Genomic DNA, 18,118 nt, shown 5'->3' with positions numbered 1-18,118 from the left:
TATGCAAATTACATGTTTGGGTGGTCTGAAACTACACTTTTATGAAAGATCATGCTTAACGCATTATGGCTCAGAAATAGGACTTGCAAGTCTTGGTATGACGATACTAACTCCGACAAATGCCATAACAGACACAGACTAGTTCAGAAATCAGATTTTATCAGACTTTCATGATTAAGAAATTTCAGAATGATACATGTTCAGAAAAGGTTAAAAATTGGGCATAAAGAGATGTTAGGTGGTCCCTGAAGAAGGCATGAATTCAGACAACTCATTGCCCAAAACCATGATTTGCCCATCCGGGTATATTATTATACGCTGACTTAAGTGCCGTGTGGCGTATCAGACTCAGACACTCCAACCCTTGCGGCACACTTGGGTTGGGGGCTTCCCCGTTGAGTCAATGGCGGATTTCATATAGCCCATGGAATATCAGACTTGTAGGGGAGTGTTACCTAACTCAGAAGTAATACAAAGATCAGAAATTGTTTTGACAAGAATGTCTTATGATTTTTGAATGATGTCCATGTGTTTTCAGAAGCTATGTTATACGTGATGTGTTGATGAAAATTGCTCACATCTATTATATATATGTTCAAATACTTTATTTTGGATTGCTTCGCGTGCCAGTACATTTGTGCTGACCCCCCTCCTTCTAGGTTTTGAGACACAGTCTAGGGGTCCAGATAAACAGTAGATGTTTCAGATCGCAGAGCAGATTGTGCAGGGGTGAGCCTTCTATATTCCAGAAGGCCTGTTTACTTTCAGATATTTATCTTTAGTCATGTTTTGGTTTACTGGGGGCCTTGTCCCAGTTTTCAGACAGTTTTGTTTAGTTCATAGTAGAGATTTTGCAGACTGAGTCAGACATTATTATTATCCAGATATATTTTGGATTTCAATTTTTCAGTATTATGATCACATTTAGACTAACCATGTTTCCGTATTAGATTTCTATTTTCGCATTATCTTTTATTATATGAATGTTGTGCATGATTACCATATAGACAGAGGGCGTCCCGGGCCTTCACGGTTCGGGAATGCTCATCACGGCCAGGGCTTCGGTTCGGGTCGTGACATAAACCCTACAGCTAAATTTACGAAGATTATCTGCCAGATTTTGTCTCTTCATGAAGGACCCATTACTAAGTTTGCCCTAAATATATCTTTTCTAAAAAGTAGTTGTCCGACGATTGACAACTTCATATATTTCCTCTCTAGAAATAACATTCAACATCTTGTTCTTCGCTTTCATTGTTATATGCTATACGAATTGCCTTCTTCATTTTTCACATGTTCGTAGCTGAGGCATTTAATTCTTCATTATTGCGCAATATATCCTCCATCGGTCTTTCAAGGATTTGATAAGTTAATTAGCCTGAAACTATTTAGAGTCGAGATTTCTTCTGAATTGCTGGAAAGTTTATTATCTCACTGTCCGTTGCTTGAGCAGTTGGTGATAAATGACCCAACAATTACAAACATAATTGAAATTGATGCTCCCATGCTGAGATCGTTTGATTTCGATGGCAATATTACTTCTATCTTCCTAAAGAATGCCCCTCTTCTGGTGAAAGTATCTTTGAAAGGTTACGGAATGAATGCAGAGGATCTCGATTTTGCAAAGGTATTTGAGTCTTGTCCTGCTCTCGAGCACCTCATCTTGGACTTTACTTATGCCGAGGTAAATGTTTCTTCGTGACTTGATTGTCATTCACTGTATCTGCTTGAATTTCTTTCGGGCTGACTCTCATTGAATTTTGGTAAATTTTTCCATAGTTCTTTGCAGAAGAAGGATATGAAGCACCAACGAGGCTTCCGTTTGATCTTAGTGTCAAGCGACTTTACTTGTATATGCTGATGCGCTCATCTAAGCTCTCATACGCTCTTTGTTTGATAAGAAGCTCCCCATATTTAGAATCTCTCGAAATACAGGTTCTTCGTACTTTTACTCTTTTCTTTCATACTTCTTAGATCGTCAATAATCTGAGAGTTTGACTTGTTATCTTTCGTAGGCCTGCGGTCGAGCTAAAAATGATGATCGTATTGTAGAATCCCTTGAACTCGAACATTTCTCAGATGTGACATTTAATCACCTCAGGGAAGTTAAGCTACGTTGCCTTAGTGGAACAGCGCCTGAGATGCAACTTATCAAGCTTTTGTTAGCCAAGTCCCCCGAGTAGGTGAGGATGCTAATCGATATACAGGTTGATGTACCTCTTGAGGCAAGATTAAAAATACACGCAGAGGTATCAAACTTTTTGCGAGCGTCACCTGAAGCAGAAGTAGTCTACGAAAAAATCGAGTGGAACATGGCCATTTCTGGATGGGATGTTTTGATCAGTTTGTTCTGAAATAACATTGCCTAATGTCTTATCATATGTTAAGGTTTTACACATTTAGTGCCTTCTCATGAATGATTTTCGGAACGCGATACGCAGGAAGTCCTTCTCAACATTAGTTTTTTTTTATGTGGTTGTGTCCGGGCAAACTTTTGCGCACAAGTTTATTTCAAATATTGTGTCGCAAGTTGCAGTGTTAGTTCCCTACCTGTTCAGTTCCTTATATATTCATGCTTGAAACACTTAGCCTGCAATGAGTTTGATTTAATGCACTTTAGTGGGGGTTCCTATCTGTTAGAGTTTGTGACCCGAATTTTGTTGATCCGACCCTGAAAAAATTGCGGTGCAACTCATGTTTGAGATTTTTTTTTTTTTTGGGGGGGTGTGTGTGTGTGTGTGTGTTAGCGTAGGGTTCGGGCTGAGGAGCCCACCACTGATCCTGTTGAGGGTGCCCATGTTCGCCCCCCGCTGTATGAACCTGTATATTTTTGGGCTTAAGATTTATTTGTATGCACGTATTATATGAGTGCGATTTAGTGAGTTGTTTTTGGACGGTTTATATACGTCATTGAGATTTTCATCTCCTCATTGTATTCCGCTGCATTATAGTGAATTTCCTTCTCTTCATCCCGTGGTTTTTCCCATCAAGGGTTTCCACGTAAATCTGTGTGTGTTCTTGTTTTCTTTCATTTTGTGGTATTGCTTATTCCTGTCCGTTTCTATAACACTTTCAAAACAACTTTTCTATCTTCACGAGGTAGTGTAAGTTCGTTATACACTGTACCCTTCCCAAATTCGCTTGTCGAATTATACCGGTATGTTATTGCTATGATGTTATTGTTTCTTTAAAGCTAAACTTAAAATGATACTCCCTCCGTTTCGTATTAGTTAGCCTTCTTTCTAAAAATATTTGTTTTAGTTTAGTTATTCAAGTTCTAAAATCAAGAGTATTTTATATATATGTTTCCCATTCTAACCTTGACAGGAATATTAAATACATCTATAATTTTCAAAATTATTGAATGGTGCATAAATGATCTCAATATTCTAGAAATAAAAATTAGGGAAAAGACTCAAATATGCCATCGAACTATTAGAAATGACTCATTTATGTCATTCGTTAAAAGTTTGCTCGTTTATGCCATCGCCGTTACAAAACAGGTTCATCCATGCCATTACGTGTTAATGGTGGTTTTTCAAAAACAGCTTCGCCATGTGTCGTCTTACTAGAGTTCCACATCATTAATTAAAACAAAAAGAAAAAGCTCAAATATGTCATCGAACTATCGAAAATGACTCGTTTATGTCATCCGTTAAAAGTTTGGCTCATTTATGCCATTGCCGTTATAAAACAGGTTTATATATGTCACTACTTGTTAATAATGGTTTTTTAAAAACTGTTTTGCCATGTGTCATCTTACTAGAGGTCCACGTTATTAATTAAGATAAATCAATAATAATTGATTTATTTTCTCTTACATTTTGTTCATAATAGTCAGTGTGTTGAATCTTTGAGGAATGTTTGCAATAGAGAATGATTAACTAGATACATTTAGTGACGTGGACCTCTAGTAAGACGATGCGTGACAAAACTGTTTTTGAAAGCCACCGTTGACAAGTAATGGAATGGATGAACGCATTTTGTAACGACAATGGCATAAACGAGATAAACTTTTAGTGGATGAAATGAGCCATTTCTGATAGTTTGATGGCATATTTGAGTATTTTCCCGTTATTTTAATTAATGATGTGCACCTCTAGTAAGATGACACGTGGCAAAATTGTTTTTAAAAAACTATCATTAACAAGTAATGACATGGATGAACTTGTATTGTAACGACGATGGCATAAACGAGCCAAACTTTTAATGGATGACATAAATGAGCCATTTCTAATAATTCGATGACATATTTGAGTCTTTTCCCAAAAAATTAAATGATTATTACTAGTTTCAATTATAAATATTCAATGTTTTAGACGTAATCCATTAGATGAGTAATATGTACCAAATGTTTAATCATTGCATTAATTATTGCACTTTAAGAGTTCACAAGGCCAATTAATACGAAACGAAGAAAGTATTATTTTCATTTTTAATTTGATATTTTTCCACAAAAGAAATTTGAATTATTCTAGTAATGCTAGTAAAAATAAATTAGAAAATAAGTACAAAACACACATACAAAAAAAGAAAGATTTTTTTTCTTTTTAATCCACGTAAGCAGAAAAACAAATAATTTGTTTCGAGTCTCCACTTATCAAAAGTCAAACTACTTTAACTGAAAATAAATCAAACTGTCACAATTCAATCTCAATAAATCAACGGCCACAATTCCTACAATACACCAAAAGGGTACTCTCGTCATTTCAGATTTCTCTTTGCCCGCCAAAAACTGTAAACTCTAACCGTTCAAAAAAAGCTACAAATAACTCTTCTTTAACAAACTTCAACTTCCATTCTGTTAAAAAAAAGCTCCCAATTTTCCAAATTTTCAATCTTTTCGAGTTTTCGATTATTTGGAAGAGCTAAATGAAGATGACTAGGGAGATTTTTGAAGATTACAAGAAGAAGAAGAAGAAGAAGGGAGTATCGAATTTCTATGGATTCGATACGTTTCTTGATCCGGGATGTCCGATTACACTAATGGGTGCGTTTCGTGATAATATTCGATATTTTCTTCAAGAATGTGCTGAGATTGAGGAATATACAGTTGAAGGGATGCCGGTTTGGTGTACGTTTTTGGTGCATAAGAAGAAAGGTATTGTGATTCCGCTTTATACGATTGAGGAGAATGTGAAGAGCTCGGTTAGAACGTACTGTGATCACTGTAGATGTGCTGGTATGTGTTGAATTTGAACACCCTTTTCGTTGTTTTATTGATTATTGAGCTTGGTTTTGGGAATTTGTTGGTTCTTATGAGTTTTGGAATTTTTGGGGTTTATGGGGTTTATGTAATGCCAATTTGGAGTTCATTTTTGGTTCATAAGAAGAAAGGTGTTGTGATTCCGCTTTATACGATTGAGGAGAGTGTGGAGAGCTCGGTTTTGGGAATTTGTTGGTTCTTTTGAGTTTTTTGGATTTTGTGAGTGCCAATTTGGTGTGTATTGTGATTCCACTTTATACGATTGAAAAGAATGTGAAGATTTTGGTTAGAACTTTCTGTGATCATTGTAGATGTGCTGGTATGTGGTGAATTTGAACACCCGTTTTGTTGATATACTGATTCTTGAATTCATGTTTTTTTCGATTCTTGAATTTGTATTTTGGGAATTTATTGGTTCTTTTGAGTTTTTGGATATTCTGTGATCACTGAAGATGTTCTGGTGTGTAGTGAATTCGGACACCGTTTTCGTTGTTTTATCAATTTTTGAGCTTGGTTTTGGGAATTTATTGGTTCTTTTGAGTTCTGGAATTTTTGGGGTTTATGGGGTTTATGTGTAGAAGGGAAATGCCAATTTGGTGTTCATTTTTGGTTCATAAGAAGAATGTGTTGTGATTCCGCTTTATACGGTTGAGGAGTGTGAAGATCTCTGTTAGAACTTTCAGTGATCACTGTAGATGTGCTGGTATGTGTTAAATTTGAACACCCTTTTCGATGTTTTATCTATTTTTGAGCTTGGTTTTGGGAATTTATTGGTTCTTTTGAGTTTTAGAATTTTTGGGGTTTATTTGTAGAAGGGGAATGCCAATTTGGTGTTCATTTTTGGTTCATAAGAAGAAATGTGTTGTGGTTCTGCTTTATACGATTGAGGAGAATGTGAAGAGCTCTGTTAGAACATACTGTGATCACTTTAGATGTGCTGGTATGTGTTGAATTTGAACACCCTTTTCGTTGTTTTATCGATATTTGAGTTCGTTTTGGAAATTTGTTGGTTCTTTTGAGTTTTGGAATTTTTGGGGTTTATGTGTTGAAGGAATGCCAATTTGGTGTTCATTTTTGGTTCATAAGTGTTAGGATCGATTACCTTTACACACACTAGATCTAGTGAAAAAGATGAAGAAAATAGAGAGAGATTTCTTGAGGAGAGAGAATGAAGAGAGAGAAATATTTCGTGGTAACACCTCGTGGATAAACTCCATGGCGGACGGGATATTTATATTAATGATTTAGGGTATGTACAGTTACACGGAGAAATGAGAATAAAGTGCTACAGTGCCTATAATTTGGGCCCGCCCCCCACACCCCCGGCAACCTCACATGCGGAGGTTGAACCGCGTGGTCATTAATATATAAACAGTACATCATATATTAATCAAGCTCCACACCTAACACTAAGAAGAAAGGTGTTGTGGTTCTGCTTTATACGATTGAGGAGAATGTGAAGAGTTCGGTTAGAACTTTCTGTGATCCTTGTAGATGTGCTGGTATTTGTTGAATTTGGGCACCATTTTCGTTGATTTATTGATTCTTGAATTCGTGTTTTTATCGATTCTTGAATGTGTGTTTTGGGTCTTTATTGGTACTTTTGAGTTTTTGGATTTTCAGTGATCACAGTAGATGGTGCTTGTAAGTGTTGAATTCGAACACCCTTTGCATTGTTGTATTGATTTTTGAGCTTGGATTTTTGGAATTTCGTGTTTCTTTCGAGTTTTTTGGATTTTGGGATGCCAATATGGGGTACATTTTTGGTGCATAAGAAGAAAGGTGCTGTGATTCCGCTTTATAAGGTTGAGGAGAGTGTGAAGAGGTCGGTTAGAACTTTCTGTGATCACTGTAGATGTGCTGGTAAGTGGTGAATTAGAGCACCCTTTTCGCTGTTTTATCGATTTTTGCATTCAGTTTGGTGTACATTTTTTGGTACACAAGAGTAGAGCCCGGTTAGAACTTTCTGTGATTCTGCTTTATACTACTGAAGAGCTCGGTTAGAACTTTCTGTGATCACTGTAGATGTGCTGGTATGTAGTGAATTTGGACATCCTTTTCATTGTTTCATCGGTTTCTGAATTTGGAATTTTAGGCCTTATGGGTTTTTGGTTAGAAGGAATGCCAATTTGTTGAAGAGAATGTGAAGAGTTCGTTTAGATCTTTCTGTGATCATTGTAGATGTGCTGGTATTTGTTGAATTTGGACACCCTTTTAGTTGTTTTTATCGATTCTTGAATTTGGGTTTCGTGAATTTATTTGTTCTTTTGAGTTTTTGGACTCTTGGTTTTGGGAAATTACGGTTCTTTTGAGTTTTGGGGTTTAAGGAGTTTGAGAAATTTTCGTTTTCAGGTTGGAGTCATCATCTGGTTTCGAAGAGGAAATATCATTTGATTATACCAGCTGATTCTGAATGGAAAAAGCATCTTGACGATGGTGTTTTTGATGATCAAGCTCACATTTTACATGGTTTAATTCATTCTAATGGATATGGGCATTTGATTTCGCTTAATGGAATTGAGGGTGGATCGAAATTTCTCTGTGGCCGAGAAGTTATGGATCTCTGGGATCGTATTTGCACGAATTTTCGAGTTAGGTAATGAACATTTCTAGAAAACTTGAAGATATCAGATTCTGTTTTGAATGTATCTTAGTTTGAGTTCTTGAAATGTTTTCATCTGTTTTTCTTGAAAGGAAAATCACTGTTGAAGATGTATCCAAGAAGCATCTGATGGATTTGCGTTTGTTGTATGGGGTTGCTTATGGGCATACATGGTTTGGCCGATGGGGTTACAAATTTAGCCATGGAAGTTTTGGGATAATGGAACACAACTATGAAAAGGCTATTGAGATGCTCAGTTCAATTGAACTTGATCATGTGATTGATGATTTCAGAGCCACCAACAGATCGAATGTCATGAAGCAGATGATTGTTTGTTATAGAGATTTGAGCAACACTCCTTTGATCACGATCCGCGATCTCTTGAGGTTCATGCTTGCTGTCAAGTCCTGCATTTCATTTAAGAAGGAGCCACATGTTGCCGCTCCTGTTGTACGATCCTGCTCTTCGAGATACTTAATGAGAAGTGCTGCACCAAACAAGTCTGCGGAGAAGGAAAAATCAGTGAGGTACAGAAAGTTTTCCAATGTTGCAGCGTCTCTTGACAGTAGATGGCCTGTGAGAAGACTCGAGTACACTGCAGAAGTGATTGTTGATGCATTGAGAGAAAAGAGGGAAGAAAACAGATTCGGGAGTTGTGGGATGAGTAGGCAAGAGGCACGGGATGCTGCTCGTCTCCACATTGGTGATACAGGATTGATTGATTATGTGCTGAAATCAATGAACAATGTGATTGTTGGAGGCTATGTAGTTCGTCGTGCAGTGAACCGAGTCACAAGGGTGTTGGAGTACACGATTCAGGAACTTCGAAATTGTGATCAGCCTGAACAGGAAAAGCTCCCCGAGCCAGTTCAGGACTATGATGCTAATCCCGGAAGCGATGTGTACACTGATGTTTTATTCTTGAATAATAATCTGCTTTTGAGCTTTGCGGAATCTGATGTGTTAAGCCTGGCTGTTAGGACAGTATTGGACAGCAAGCAATTTTTGAAGGAATGGCCATTTACGGATGATCCAGATGACACCATGTTCAGGTTCATTTGTTGTGTTTTACCGAGTTCTCTTGGTTTGGAAGCTGTATTCACAAAGGGATTTCTCCCAGGAGAGCTGGTTGAAGTTCCTCTACACTCAACAATTGGTGATCTAAAGATAGCCATCGAGTCTGCAATGAGGGACACTTACTGCATTATGGACAATTTGATGGTAACAGATATTGCAGGCATGGAACAAATGGGAGATAATGAAGTTCTCTTTGGCATCATCGAGTCTGGCTCAGAACTTTGGGTGAGGGGTCTCGGGTTGGATTTGGACAGCGAGTTGAGAAATGAAGGAGGGTCTGATAATTGGACAGTGAACTGTAGGTGTGGGGCTCGGGATGATGATGGTGAAAGGATGGTTGCGTGTGATATATGTGAGATTTGGCAGCATACTCGTTGCTGTGGCATCGAGGATTCTGAGGCTGTGCCATCATTGTTTGTGTGTGAGGCTTGCAGCATTTCACTTGCACCTCCAAGAGCACAGACCAGCTTTGAGTTTGGTCATTATGGTTCGGCAGCGCCAGTGCCCCTTGAATCTCACTTTGGCATGGACATGATATACTGAATTTAGGGGCTGACTGAGGCAATTCACTGATGCATGATTTGTATAGACATCAAAGGATAATCATCATATTGTCATATACTTGTGCAGTTTCTCTGTGATTCTTATCTCTTGTTACACGTGTTACTCGATTCTTTCAAACACAAACAATAATCGATGATGATCCATATATTCTGCGCGTCACCTGCTTCTTTACATTTCTCTTTCAGAAACTTATTGTCCATTTATCTGTTTGATAGAATGAATGAAGATCCAGTTTCCTGCTCGATGTACTTGTATAGCATTGAAAATATAGTCATGAATGTTGGATGGCCTTATCTGTGGTTCTTCCAGAAAACTTTAGCTGTCTGATTCAAGCGAGATGTTGAATTTGACACAAAAAAATCTTTTGTTTTTCGTTTTGATTTAGAACTATTCGTTTTATGTTAAAACGACATCCTCTGATGCACTAGCCTAGTGCCACGATCCTACATTCCTACTGTCACAGCCGACTTGGCACTGGCAATCTAGCCTAGTGCATTGAGCGTAAGTAACTACTGATGTCGGTTGCCTTGGCTAACACACCCTTCCAAGACACTTCAGTAGGGTCTGTAACACTATTCTCAGATGGTCAGCAAGCTCATCCTTACTCCGAAAATATACAAGTATGTCATCTATGAAGACAACGACAAACATGTCTAAATACTGCTTGAAAACCCTATTCATTAAGTCCATAAAAGCTTGAGGAGCTTTCATTATTCCAAAAAAAATAACCAGAAACTCAAAGTAACCATATCGAGTTCTAAAAACAATCTTTGGAATGCAACATTCTCTAACTTTCAACTGAAGATACCCCGACCTAAGGTCAATTTTTGAAAAACATTGGGCACCTCGATGCTGGTTAAACAGATCATCAATTATTTGGATAGGGTACTTATTCTTGATGGCGACATTGTTTTACTGTTTGTAATCTATACACATTCTTAGAGTACCATCCTTTTTCCACACGAATAACACTGGAGCGCCCTACGAAGAAGCACTTAGGTCTAATAAATTCCTTATCAAAGAGGTCCTTAATCTGTTCTTTCAAATCCTAAGTTCTACCAGTGCCATCAAGTTAGGAGGAATAGAGATGGGTTGGGTATTTGGATGAATATCAATCTAAAATTCGATTTCCCTATCGGGAGGTACTTAGAGAAAATCCTCGGGGAAGACTTCGAGAAACTCAATAACTACATGAATAGAATGGATGGTTGGGGTCTCAGACTTAGTATCCTTAACTTGAACTAGGGGACAGATTCACCTTTTAGATATTAACATTTTGGCCTTAAGAGAGGAGATGAAACGACCCTTAGGAGTCATTGAACTACCCTCCCACTTAAGGACGGACTATTGGGAAACGCTACTCATGATCTCCTCAAACGGGAAATGAGATCAATGAATACATTCTCTTCGCAAGGTATTGGAGACCACCCATTGGATGATCAAAGCCAAACTCTTCCTCAGCTCGAGTTAACAAGTTTCGAAATAAAGGCTGCTCATGTATGATATTGGCATGACAAATCGCTTCTTCTGGATCTCTCCTACATATACTGCACGATGCCCTTTTGGAACACCTCTTGATATTGAAGACCTTCTTAAGAACCGATTAGCTTGAATAAATGGAGCCACTTTGATACCCATTGTCTCAAGGGATATTTGGTAACTCCAAATTCTGAAGTATACGAAAGAGAAAGAGGTTCAAGTATCACACAAAAACTGGATTATGTTTAATTTGGATGTTTGTGTTCTTGTAATGGCCCTTTAGGTCATTTTCCACATTTATGCTTATCTTCTCCGTTTGAGCTTCTTCATAACTGCCCCAAGTCATTTATGACTTGCTGGGACTGAGGGTTCGGTTACCGGACAGTTCGTTTGTTTTTTAGAGTCAACTCCCTATTTAGAAGTCTTCGTTGGTTCCAAATGGCCACCGATCAAAAACTTCAGCGAAACGATCTCGGATGAAAATTTCAACTGTGCCAGCATATCCAAAATATCGATTTTAGTCTAGGTAGACCTTTGGTTCGGGTCCCAATACACCCGAGCTCATTTCGACCTATTAGTTGGAAAGTCATAAAATTGAAACTATATATGTGGGCCCCACTTTTTGCCTAAACAACCTTGTATGGAAGTTTTGATGATTCCAATGGATTGAATTGTGGTTTACACTCAAATTTCACTATTGGATCATATATTTTGGGTCCCGGATGAGTTCCGAGGGTCAAAAACAAATTTTTGACTTTGCTGTCGCAGGGTACCGCGTCTGTTCGCCGAAGGGGTCTATAAATAGACCCAAGGTCGCGATTTTGGGGATTTTTCTTTCACATTTGAGAACCTAAAGCCCTAAATGGGTATGATCACTCGAAATTGAGTCTTGTGGGTGTCTAGGGAGCTTGGTAAACATCTTTTATCATGATTATCATCCGGATTAAGGTAAGATTTCATCACTTTATTGGGGAATTTCATTGTTCTTGACCCAAAACCCAATTTAGCTTAGGGCTTGATTTAGCCCCAAATTTCTTTTTTTTGCACCCATCAATTGAGGGTTATGCTTCCTTGGTGATAGATGAGCATTGGGTTGACCTCGGAAACATGATTTCCGTATGTGGGACCCACTTGGGCTTTTGGTGTCATTTTTAGACCCGTAGCACAATAGTGCAATATGGGTATCGTTAGACTCGTATTGATGAGTAGATTATATTTTTGATAGTGTGATAACATTTTGGAGATTGTGAAGTGAAGACGAGCATGTGGTGCTTGAAGTGTGATTTTGCAGTTTAGCCTTGAGGTAGGCTTCTATCTACTCTTCTTCATGGATGATGTATGATATATATTGCATGTGAATGTTAATGTTAAGATTGATATTCGATAGAATGACTTAGTATTGAATATACATATAAGTTTGGAGATTATATAGAGTTTTGGACCCGTAGGTTGAATTACTTAATACCCTTGGAGAATCCTATTGCCTTCTCCCTAGTTTGGGTAAATTTGTAGCATGGATATGATATAATGCTATGCTCGGAATATGGTTTTAGCATTTGAAGCATGATTTGTATATTTAGCCTTATTGGGCTTGTGTGATAGTTTTGGAACCGTAAGTTTGGTAGAGTTGACTTGAGTACCCTTGTTTCTAGTCGAAGTTACTATCTTAGGCGTTAATATGGCTTGCTTGACATCTAAAGGATGAACTTGATACCTTTGCCTAGTTTGGAGCATAGCATGCCTAATTATATATAGAAGTGGGATCATCCGTCTCACTTAGACCAAGATTTGTGTGCCCTTGTGGGCTTAGTTGCGGGTAGTAGACCTAGTTGAGACTAATGAGCCTTATTTATGAGAATTACTTGGTGAATTGATAAATTGTGATGATTTTCTTCGGATTATGATTAGTGTCCCATAGAGATGCATTTTTCTCTTTATTATGATATTTGACCCCTAGATGCATTTTCCTCTTTATTATGATATTTGACTCATAAAGATGCATTTTTCTTTTAATTATGATATTTTGCCCATAGAGATGCTTTTCCTCTTTATTATGTTATTTGGCCCATAAAGATGCATTTTCCTCTTTATTATGATATTTGTCCCATAGAGATGCATTTTCCTCTTAATTATGATATTTTGCCCATAGAGATGCATTTTCCTCCTTATTGTGATATTTGGCCCATAGAGATGCATTTTTCTCTTAATTATGATATTTTGCCCATAGAGATGCATTTTTCTCTGAATTATGATATTTGGCCCATAGAGATGCATTTTTTTCTTAATTATGATATTTTGCCTATGGAGATGCATTTTCCTCTTAGTTACGATATTTGTCCCATAGAGATGATTTTCCTCTTAGTTATGATTATTGAGCTTATAGAGACGATTTTCCTCTTGGTCATGATGCAAGACCTATAGATATGAGATGTCTAATAGAGGCAATATACTTGTTGATATTATGCCTCCTAGATGTGAGATGCCTCCTAGATGTGAGATGATTATAGATATGCTACGGTTTATAAATATGATTATTGATATGAGTCTCGGATATGTATATGGGCCTAAGGCCATGGTTATGATGTTGTGATTATTTCGGATATATTAATGGGCCAAGGGCCGTGTTACGGTACTGATTAAATATCCAAGAAGTGTTTATCATTGTGAATGATGTGATTGCAATTTATGAATATGAATATGTATATGTTTGTATACACATCTCTCCGCTATGGGACATAGAAAGATGTCGTATGATGCTTATTATTCCATTGATTGAATACAGGTGATGACATGCATAGGTTTGGTACGTTCATGATTATTTACCATTATAAATGATGTGATTATAGACGAAATATAATCTTATGGTTTTTCTTCTTGTTAGACGGTTAAGATATGTGGTAACTAGTTGTCTATTAGCTAACTATTGCACTTGATGGCTAGGAAGCTAATGTATTAGTTAATGAATCTTGCTTAGCTGGAATATGGTAGCTAATGATGGTCAGTTAATGAATGATGTCATTTAATAAAAGATGGTTAGGCGACAAGTAGTAATGTGTTGTCTAGTAATGATTAACAAAAATAGGATGAATAGTTGATAAAAGTGAATGGTGGATAGATAACGGTTTTTGTCTAATGATGAACCTAGACTAGATGTTATACGTTGACTATTAAATGAATAGTGGTTAGTTGTTATCCCATGAATAAGGATTATGTGAAGGATAATGTTTAGGCTAATAACTAGAGGTTATGTGATGACTAGCGAACTAGCGGTTTAATAATAATAAATGTTGGTTAGCTAATAACAAGTAATAGGGATGTATTGATAAGATAAATATCTTTATGGTTATGAGTATATCATCTTGCGTTTGTGCCCCTATTATATGCCTATATTTATGTGTCGAGAGTTATGATGATACATTGATACCCGATAAGGCCGGAGGATATTATGATGATATTGATACCCGGTTCGAGTCCGGAGGATACTATTGAGATGATATTGATACCCGGCAAGGCCGGTGGATATTGTGATGATATTGATACCCGGTTTGAGTCTGGAGGATACTATTGAGATGATATTGATACCCGGCAAGGCCGGAGGATACTATGATGATATTGATACCCGGTTTGAGTCCGAAGGATACTATTGAGATTATATTGATATCCGACAAGGATGGAGGATATTGTGATAATATTGATACCCGGTTCGAGTCCGGAGGATACTATTGAGATGATATTGATACCCGGCAAGGCCGGTGGATATTGTGATGATATTGATACCCGGTTTGAGTCCGGAGGATACTATTGAGATGATATTGATACCCGGCAAGGCCGGAGGATACTATGATGATATTGATACCCGGTTTGAGTCCGAAGGATACTATTGAGATTATATTGATACCCGGCAAGGATGGAGGATATTGTGATAATATTGATACCCGGTTCGAGTCCGGAGGATACTATTAAGATGATATTGATACTCGGTGAAGCCGGAGGTTGCTGACAATGATGATGGTCCTGATAAGTACAGTTATGATGCATTGTGATATTGATGGTATATTTTGCATTTATTTCTGGATGCGTATCGCCTATCACCAGTATGCACCTATGACTATCAGCCGATATGGGACGGTTGCATAGATATGGGTGAAGAATATATCTTGTATTATTGTTTGTTGATTGAAGCTTCCGAGTCTGGGGCGGTGGGGGTACGCATAGGATCGGCTAGATATTTGGTTGTCCAGAGTAGCCGGTTATTTACGATGTTATTGATATTGTTATTATCATGGTTATGATCATTGTTATGGCTAGCTTATGACAGATTGATCATGGATTCGGTATTTGGATTGAGGTATGTCTTCGACGTTTGCTATCTTATGATTACATTACTATGCACGATTATTCTATGTCTAGCCATATGGATTAGAAATCCTGAGTATGTTGGTATTGAATCCTGATAGTATTATAATGAGGTCTTAAAATGAGAACATGACGGTTTAGTTTATGTTTGAGATGAAGCCATGGTACTATCGGATATCCCTTCATTCATTGTTCATATTGTATAGTCGTTCTTTCGCCTTGTATATTACAATATATCTTTCTTTCACTCTTTACTTGTATATTGACCTGGGATATACGGTATAGCATTGACATATATTGACTGTAGCCGGAATAGGATAGTTCACCTTGATTCTTCCTTAGTCTTCTTATTTTAGACTCTTGGACATAAATATGATAGTTGTCCCTTGTAATTCTCATTGACTTATTACATGATTTATGGAATTTTGGTTGTAGTTGCCATTCTGTTTATATGTTGTATATATCTACTTTATCTTTGGAGCTCAGTTGGCAGTTTCCTACTGAGTACCATTCGGTTGGTACTCATACTACACCTCTGCAGCCTGCAGATCATAGTACGAGTTATCGCCGTTGATGTGTGCATCGTGTGGAGTAGCCCTGATTCGGAGACTTAGAGTGAGCTCTTGAAATTCGGAGTATTACTTATCTCTCTCCTATGTATTAGACTAGCCTCTAAGTTATATTCAGAGGTAAGTTGAATCAATGTATTTCTCCTTGATATCTCACTTTTGTACTCTTATTATGTTTAGAAGCTCTTGTACTGATACCACTAGGTTTTGGGATTCATCTATATGTATTGATCTTTATCTCATATATTCTACATTCTTTTTCTTATGTTATTAAGTAGTCCGTTACTAGCCGTTCTGAACTACAAGTTGGCTTGCCTACTGGTGGGTTATGGTAGGTGCCATCATGACCTGAAAAGTTGGGTCATGACAAATTGGTATCAGAGCCTAGGTTCTTCGGTATATTAGTACAAGAGCTAAGTGTTTGTAGAGTCATGCGGATCGGTGTGGAGACGTCCGTAACCTATCTTCGGGAGGCTACAGTGACATTTTTGGAAATTTACTTCATGATTCCTTATCGTGTCTCTCCGTTCTTATGAACCTTGAACATATTATTTGACTCTATTTTATTCCCGAAGGACGATGCGATATTTTCAACAGATGTGGATAAGACTCCAATACGAGTTTCCAGAGTTTCAGTGCAGTATCAAACTAGAGAGTTAGAGATGGATATCGAAGATCTTCAGCGGTAGCTAAAAAGGATTTGGGTTGAGTCCTCATCAGACTGTCGGAGTATGGTATGGTTTTTTGAGTCATGGTGACCATTCTGGATTATGAGGGGTAGTATCTCGAAGTATTTTAGATTTTTGGTTTGGTTGTGTTGTGATGAGACACTCGTTCAGAGAATGCCCCTGGTATGAGATAGGTGGTTAGATAGAGTTAGCCTGTATTCCCCGCCAGCCTAGAGTTCCTAAGACAAACTATGATTTTAAAAGTTTGGACATAAATTTATGGATTTCTCTTGACGTTGGTTGGCCATCCATTTGAGCTCAGTTTGTGTCCTCGCCATGTTGATTCTCCAGGAATTGCTACGACTATAGGGAAATCGACTACTAGTATAGAGAGTGTTTTCGACATAGGAGTTTCAGTTATGCAGCTCATTCAGATCAACCTCATGATGTTGTGGCATCTTCAGATGGTGCATTTGGTGACTCAGTTGATGATTCAGTCGGTCAGTCCGAGTTTAGCCCGTTCAGATTTATTTTCCCTATGCCTATCAGGCATGTGATTGCAGATGTCACCACGACTGGTGTGCTTTTATTCTCGCCTTTTTCTCTTATTATGTGTATTGGAATTTTCATACCCATTGATAATTATATGCCTTGATGAATTTATATTGGTCATTATGTGCCTTATTATTGAATTCATGATTATATTACTACTCCATGGTTTATTTTTTTTAGTAGTGGATGGAGTAGATAATATTAATGTTTCTTCCCTATGGGTGTGCTTTGGGTTCGAGTCTCATTTATCTTGGCACATTAGTCCTGTTGTGGCCCTTGAGTGGTATATAATATTGATGTTCATTTTGGTGCCACCTATCGAGTATATTGATTTTGATATTGTTGTTGCTATTGCTACCACTGCATGATGGTACTGATATTACTTGATATTATCACTTGATGTTGTTACTTTATAGTTGATTCTTGCTGAGTAGCTGTATAGACTAGTGTTATCTAGTTGGACTCTCATTTTCTTGTGCTATTATTTTGTGGCTTGAGTAGATATAGCCCGATTTGATGATTTTTTCCCCCTAGCATGGCTAGGTTGATTGTGTTCCCTCTTGGTTAGCTGTATTAGATTGATTTGCGGATGTATTGTGATATCGAAAGACAGGTTAATCTTTTGTGGCTCTATTATCACCCTAGAGTTGGAAATGTAGTCGCATTAGCTATTATTGAGTCTGAGATCCTTAGACTTGCCTTCTGGGTTGCGAAGGTTTTTGCCTTGGCTATTCTTTTAGATTTAGCCATTTATGAGATTGACCAGTTTGAGGTCCGCTCTTCATTTGTGGCTATTTCTTTGTCCAATAGTGATTTGATGTTGATGTTGAGCTGTCATGGATTCATCTCATAGGTAAGTTGGTTCGCTCTCTTGTGATGGATTGCCTTGTTGTTAGTGTGGATATTGGATACTTTTTTGTTGTTGTGATATGGTTTTGTCTAGAGAAGATGAAAGATAGAGGCACGTGGCCTTTCCTGTGATCGCTTCTAAAGTTGGGAAATTAGAAACTCTTTAGCTTGAGTTATTGGCACTCTGGTGGTTGTC

At 37.7% G+C, this 18,118-nt stretch overlaps 1 protein-coding gene and 2 pseudogenes across 1 annotated transcript; 2 read left to right on the top strand and 1 right to left on the bottom strand.

Annotated features, from left to right (window-relative positions):
• Positions 1–2,614, top strand: part of LOC107850680 — a 17,804-nt pseudogene extending 15,190 nt beyond the window's left edge.
• Positions 2,615–4,586: 1,972 nt separating this feature from the next.
• Positions 4,587–9,566, top strand: LOC107849909 (PHD finger protein MALE MEIOCYTE DEATH 1). Its single transcript, XM_016694436.2, has 3 exons — positions 4,587–5,182; positions 7,559–7,802; positions 7,901–9,566. Exons 1-3 carry the CDS (start codon positions 4,873–4,875, stop codon positions 9,426–9,428), a joined length of 2,082 nt encoding a protein of 693 aa, XP_016549922.1. The 5' UTR covers positions 4,587–4,872; the 3' UTR covers positions 9,429–9,566.
• A 1,244-nt stretch (positions 9,567–10,810) lies between these two features.
• LOC124889392 lies at positions 10,811–11,087 on the bottom strand (annotated as a pseudogene).
• Between the last annotated feature and the right edge of the window lie 7,031 nt (positions 11,088–18,118).

This window comes from Capsicum annuum, chromosome 12 (assembly GCF_002878395.1).
Source record: "Capsicum annuum cultivar UCD-10X-F1 chromosome 12, UCD10Xv1.1, whole genome shotgun sequence".
Taxonomy (NCBI): Eukaryota; Viridiplantae; Streptophyta; class Magnoliopsida; order Solanales; family Solanaceae; genus Capsicum; species Capsicum annuum.
The sequence above is the reverse complement of the archived record's forward strand: the minus strand, read 5'-3'. Positions and strand labels throughout refer to the sequence as shown.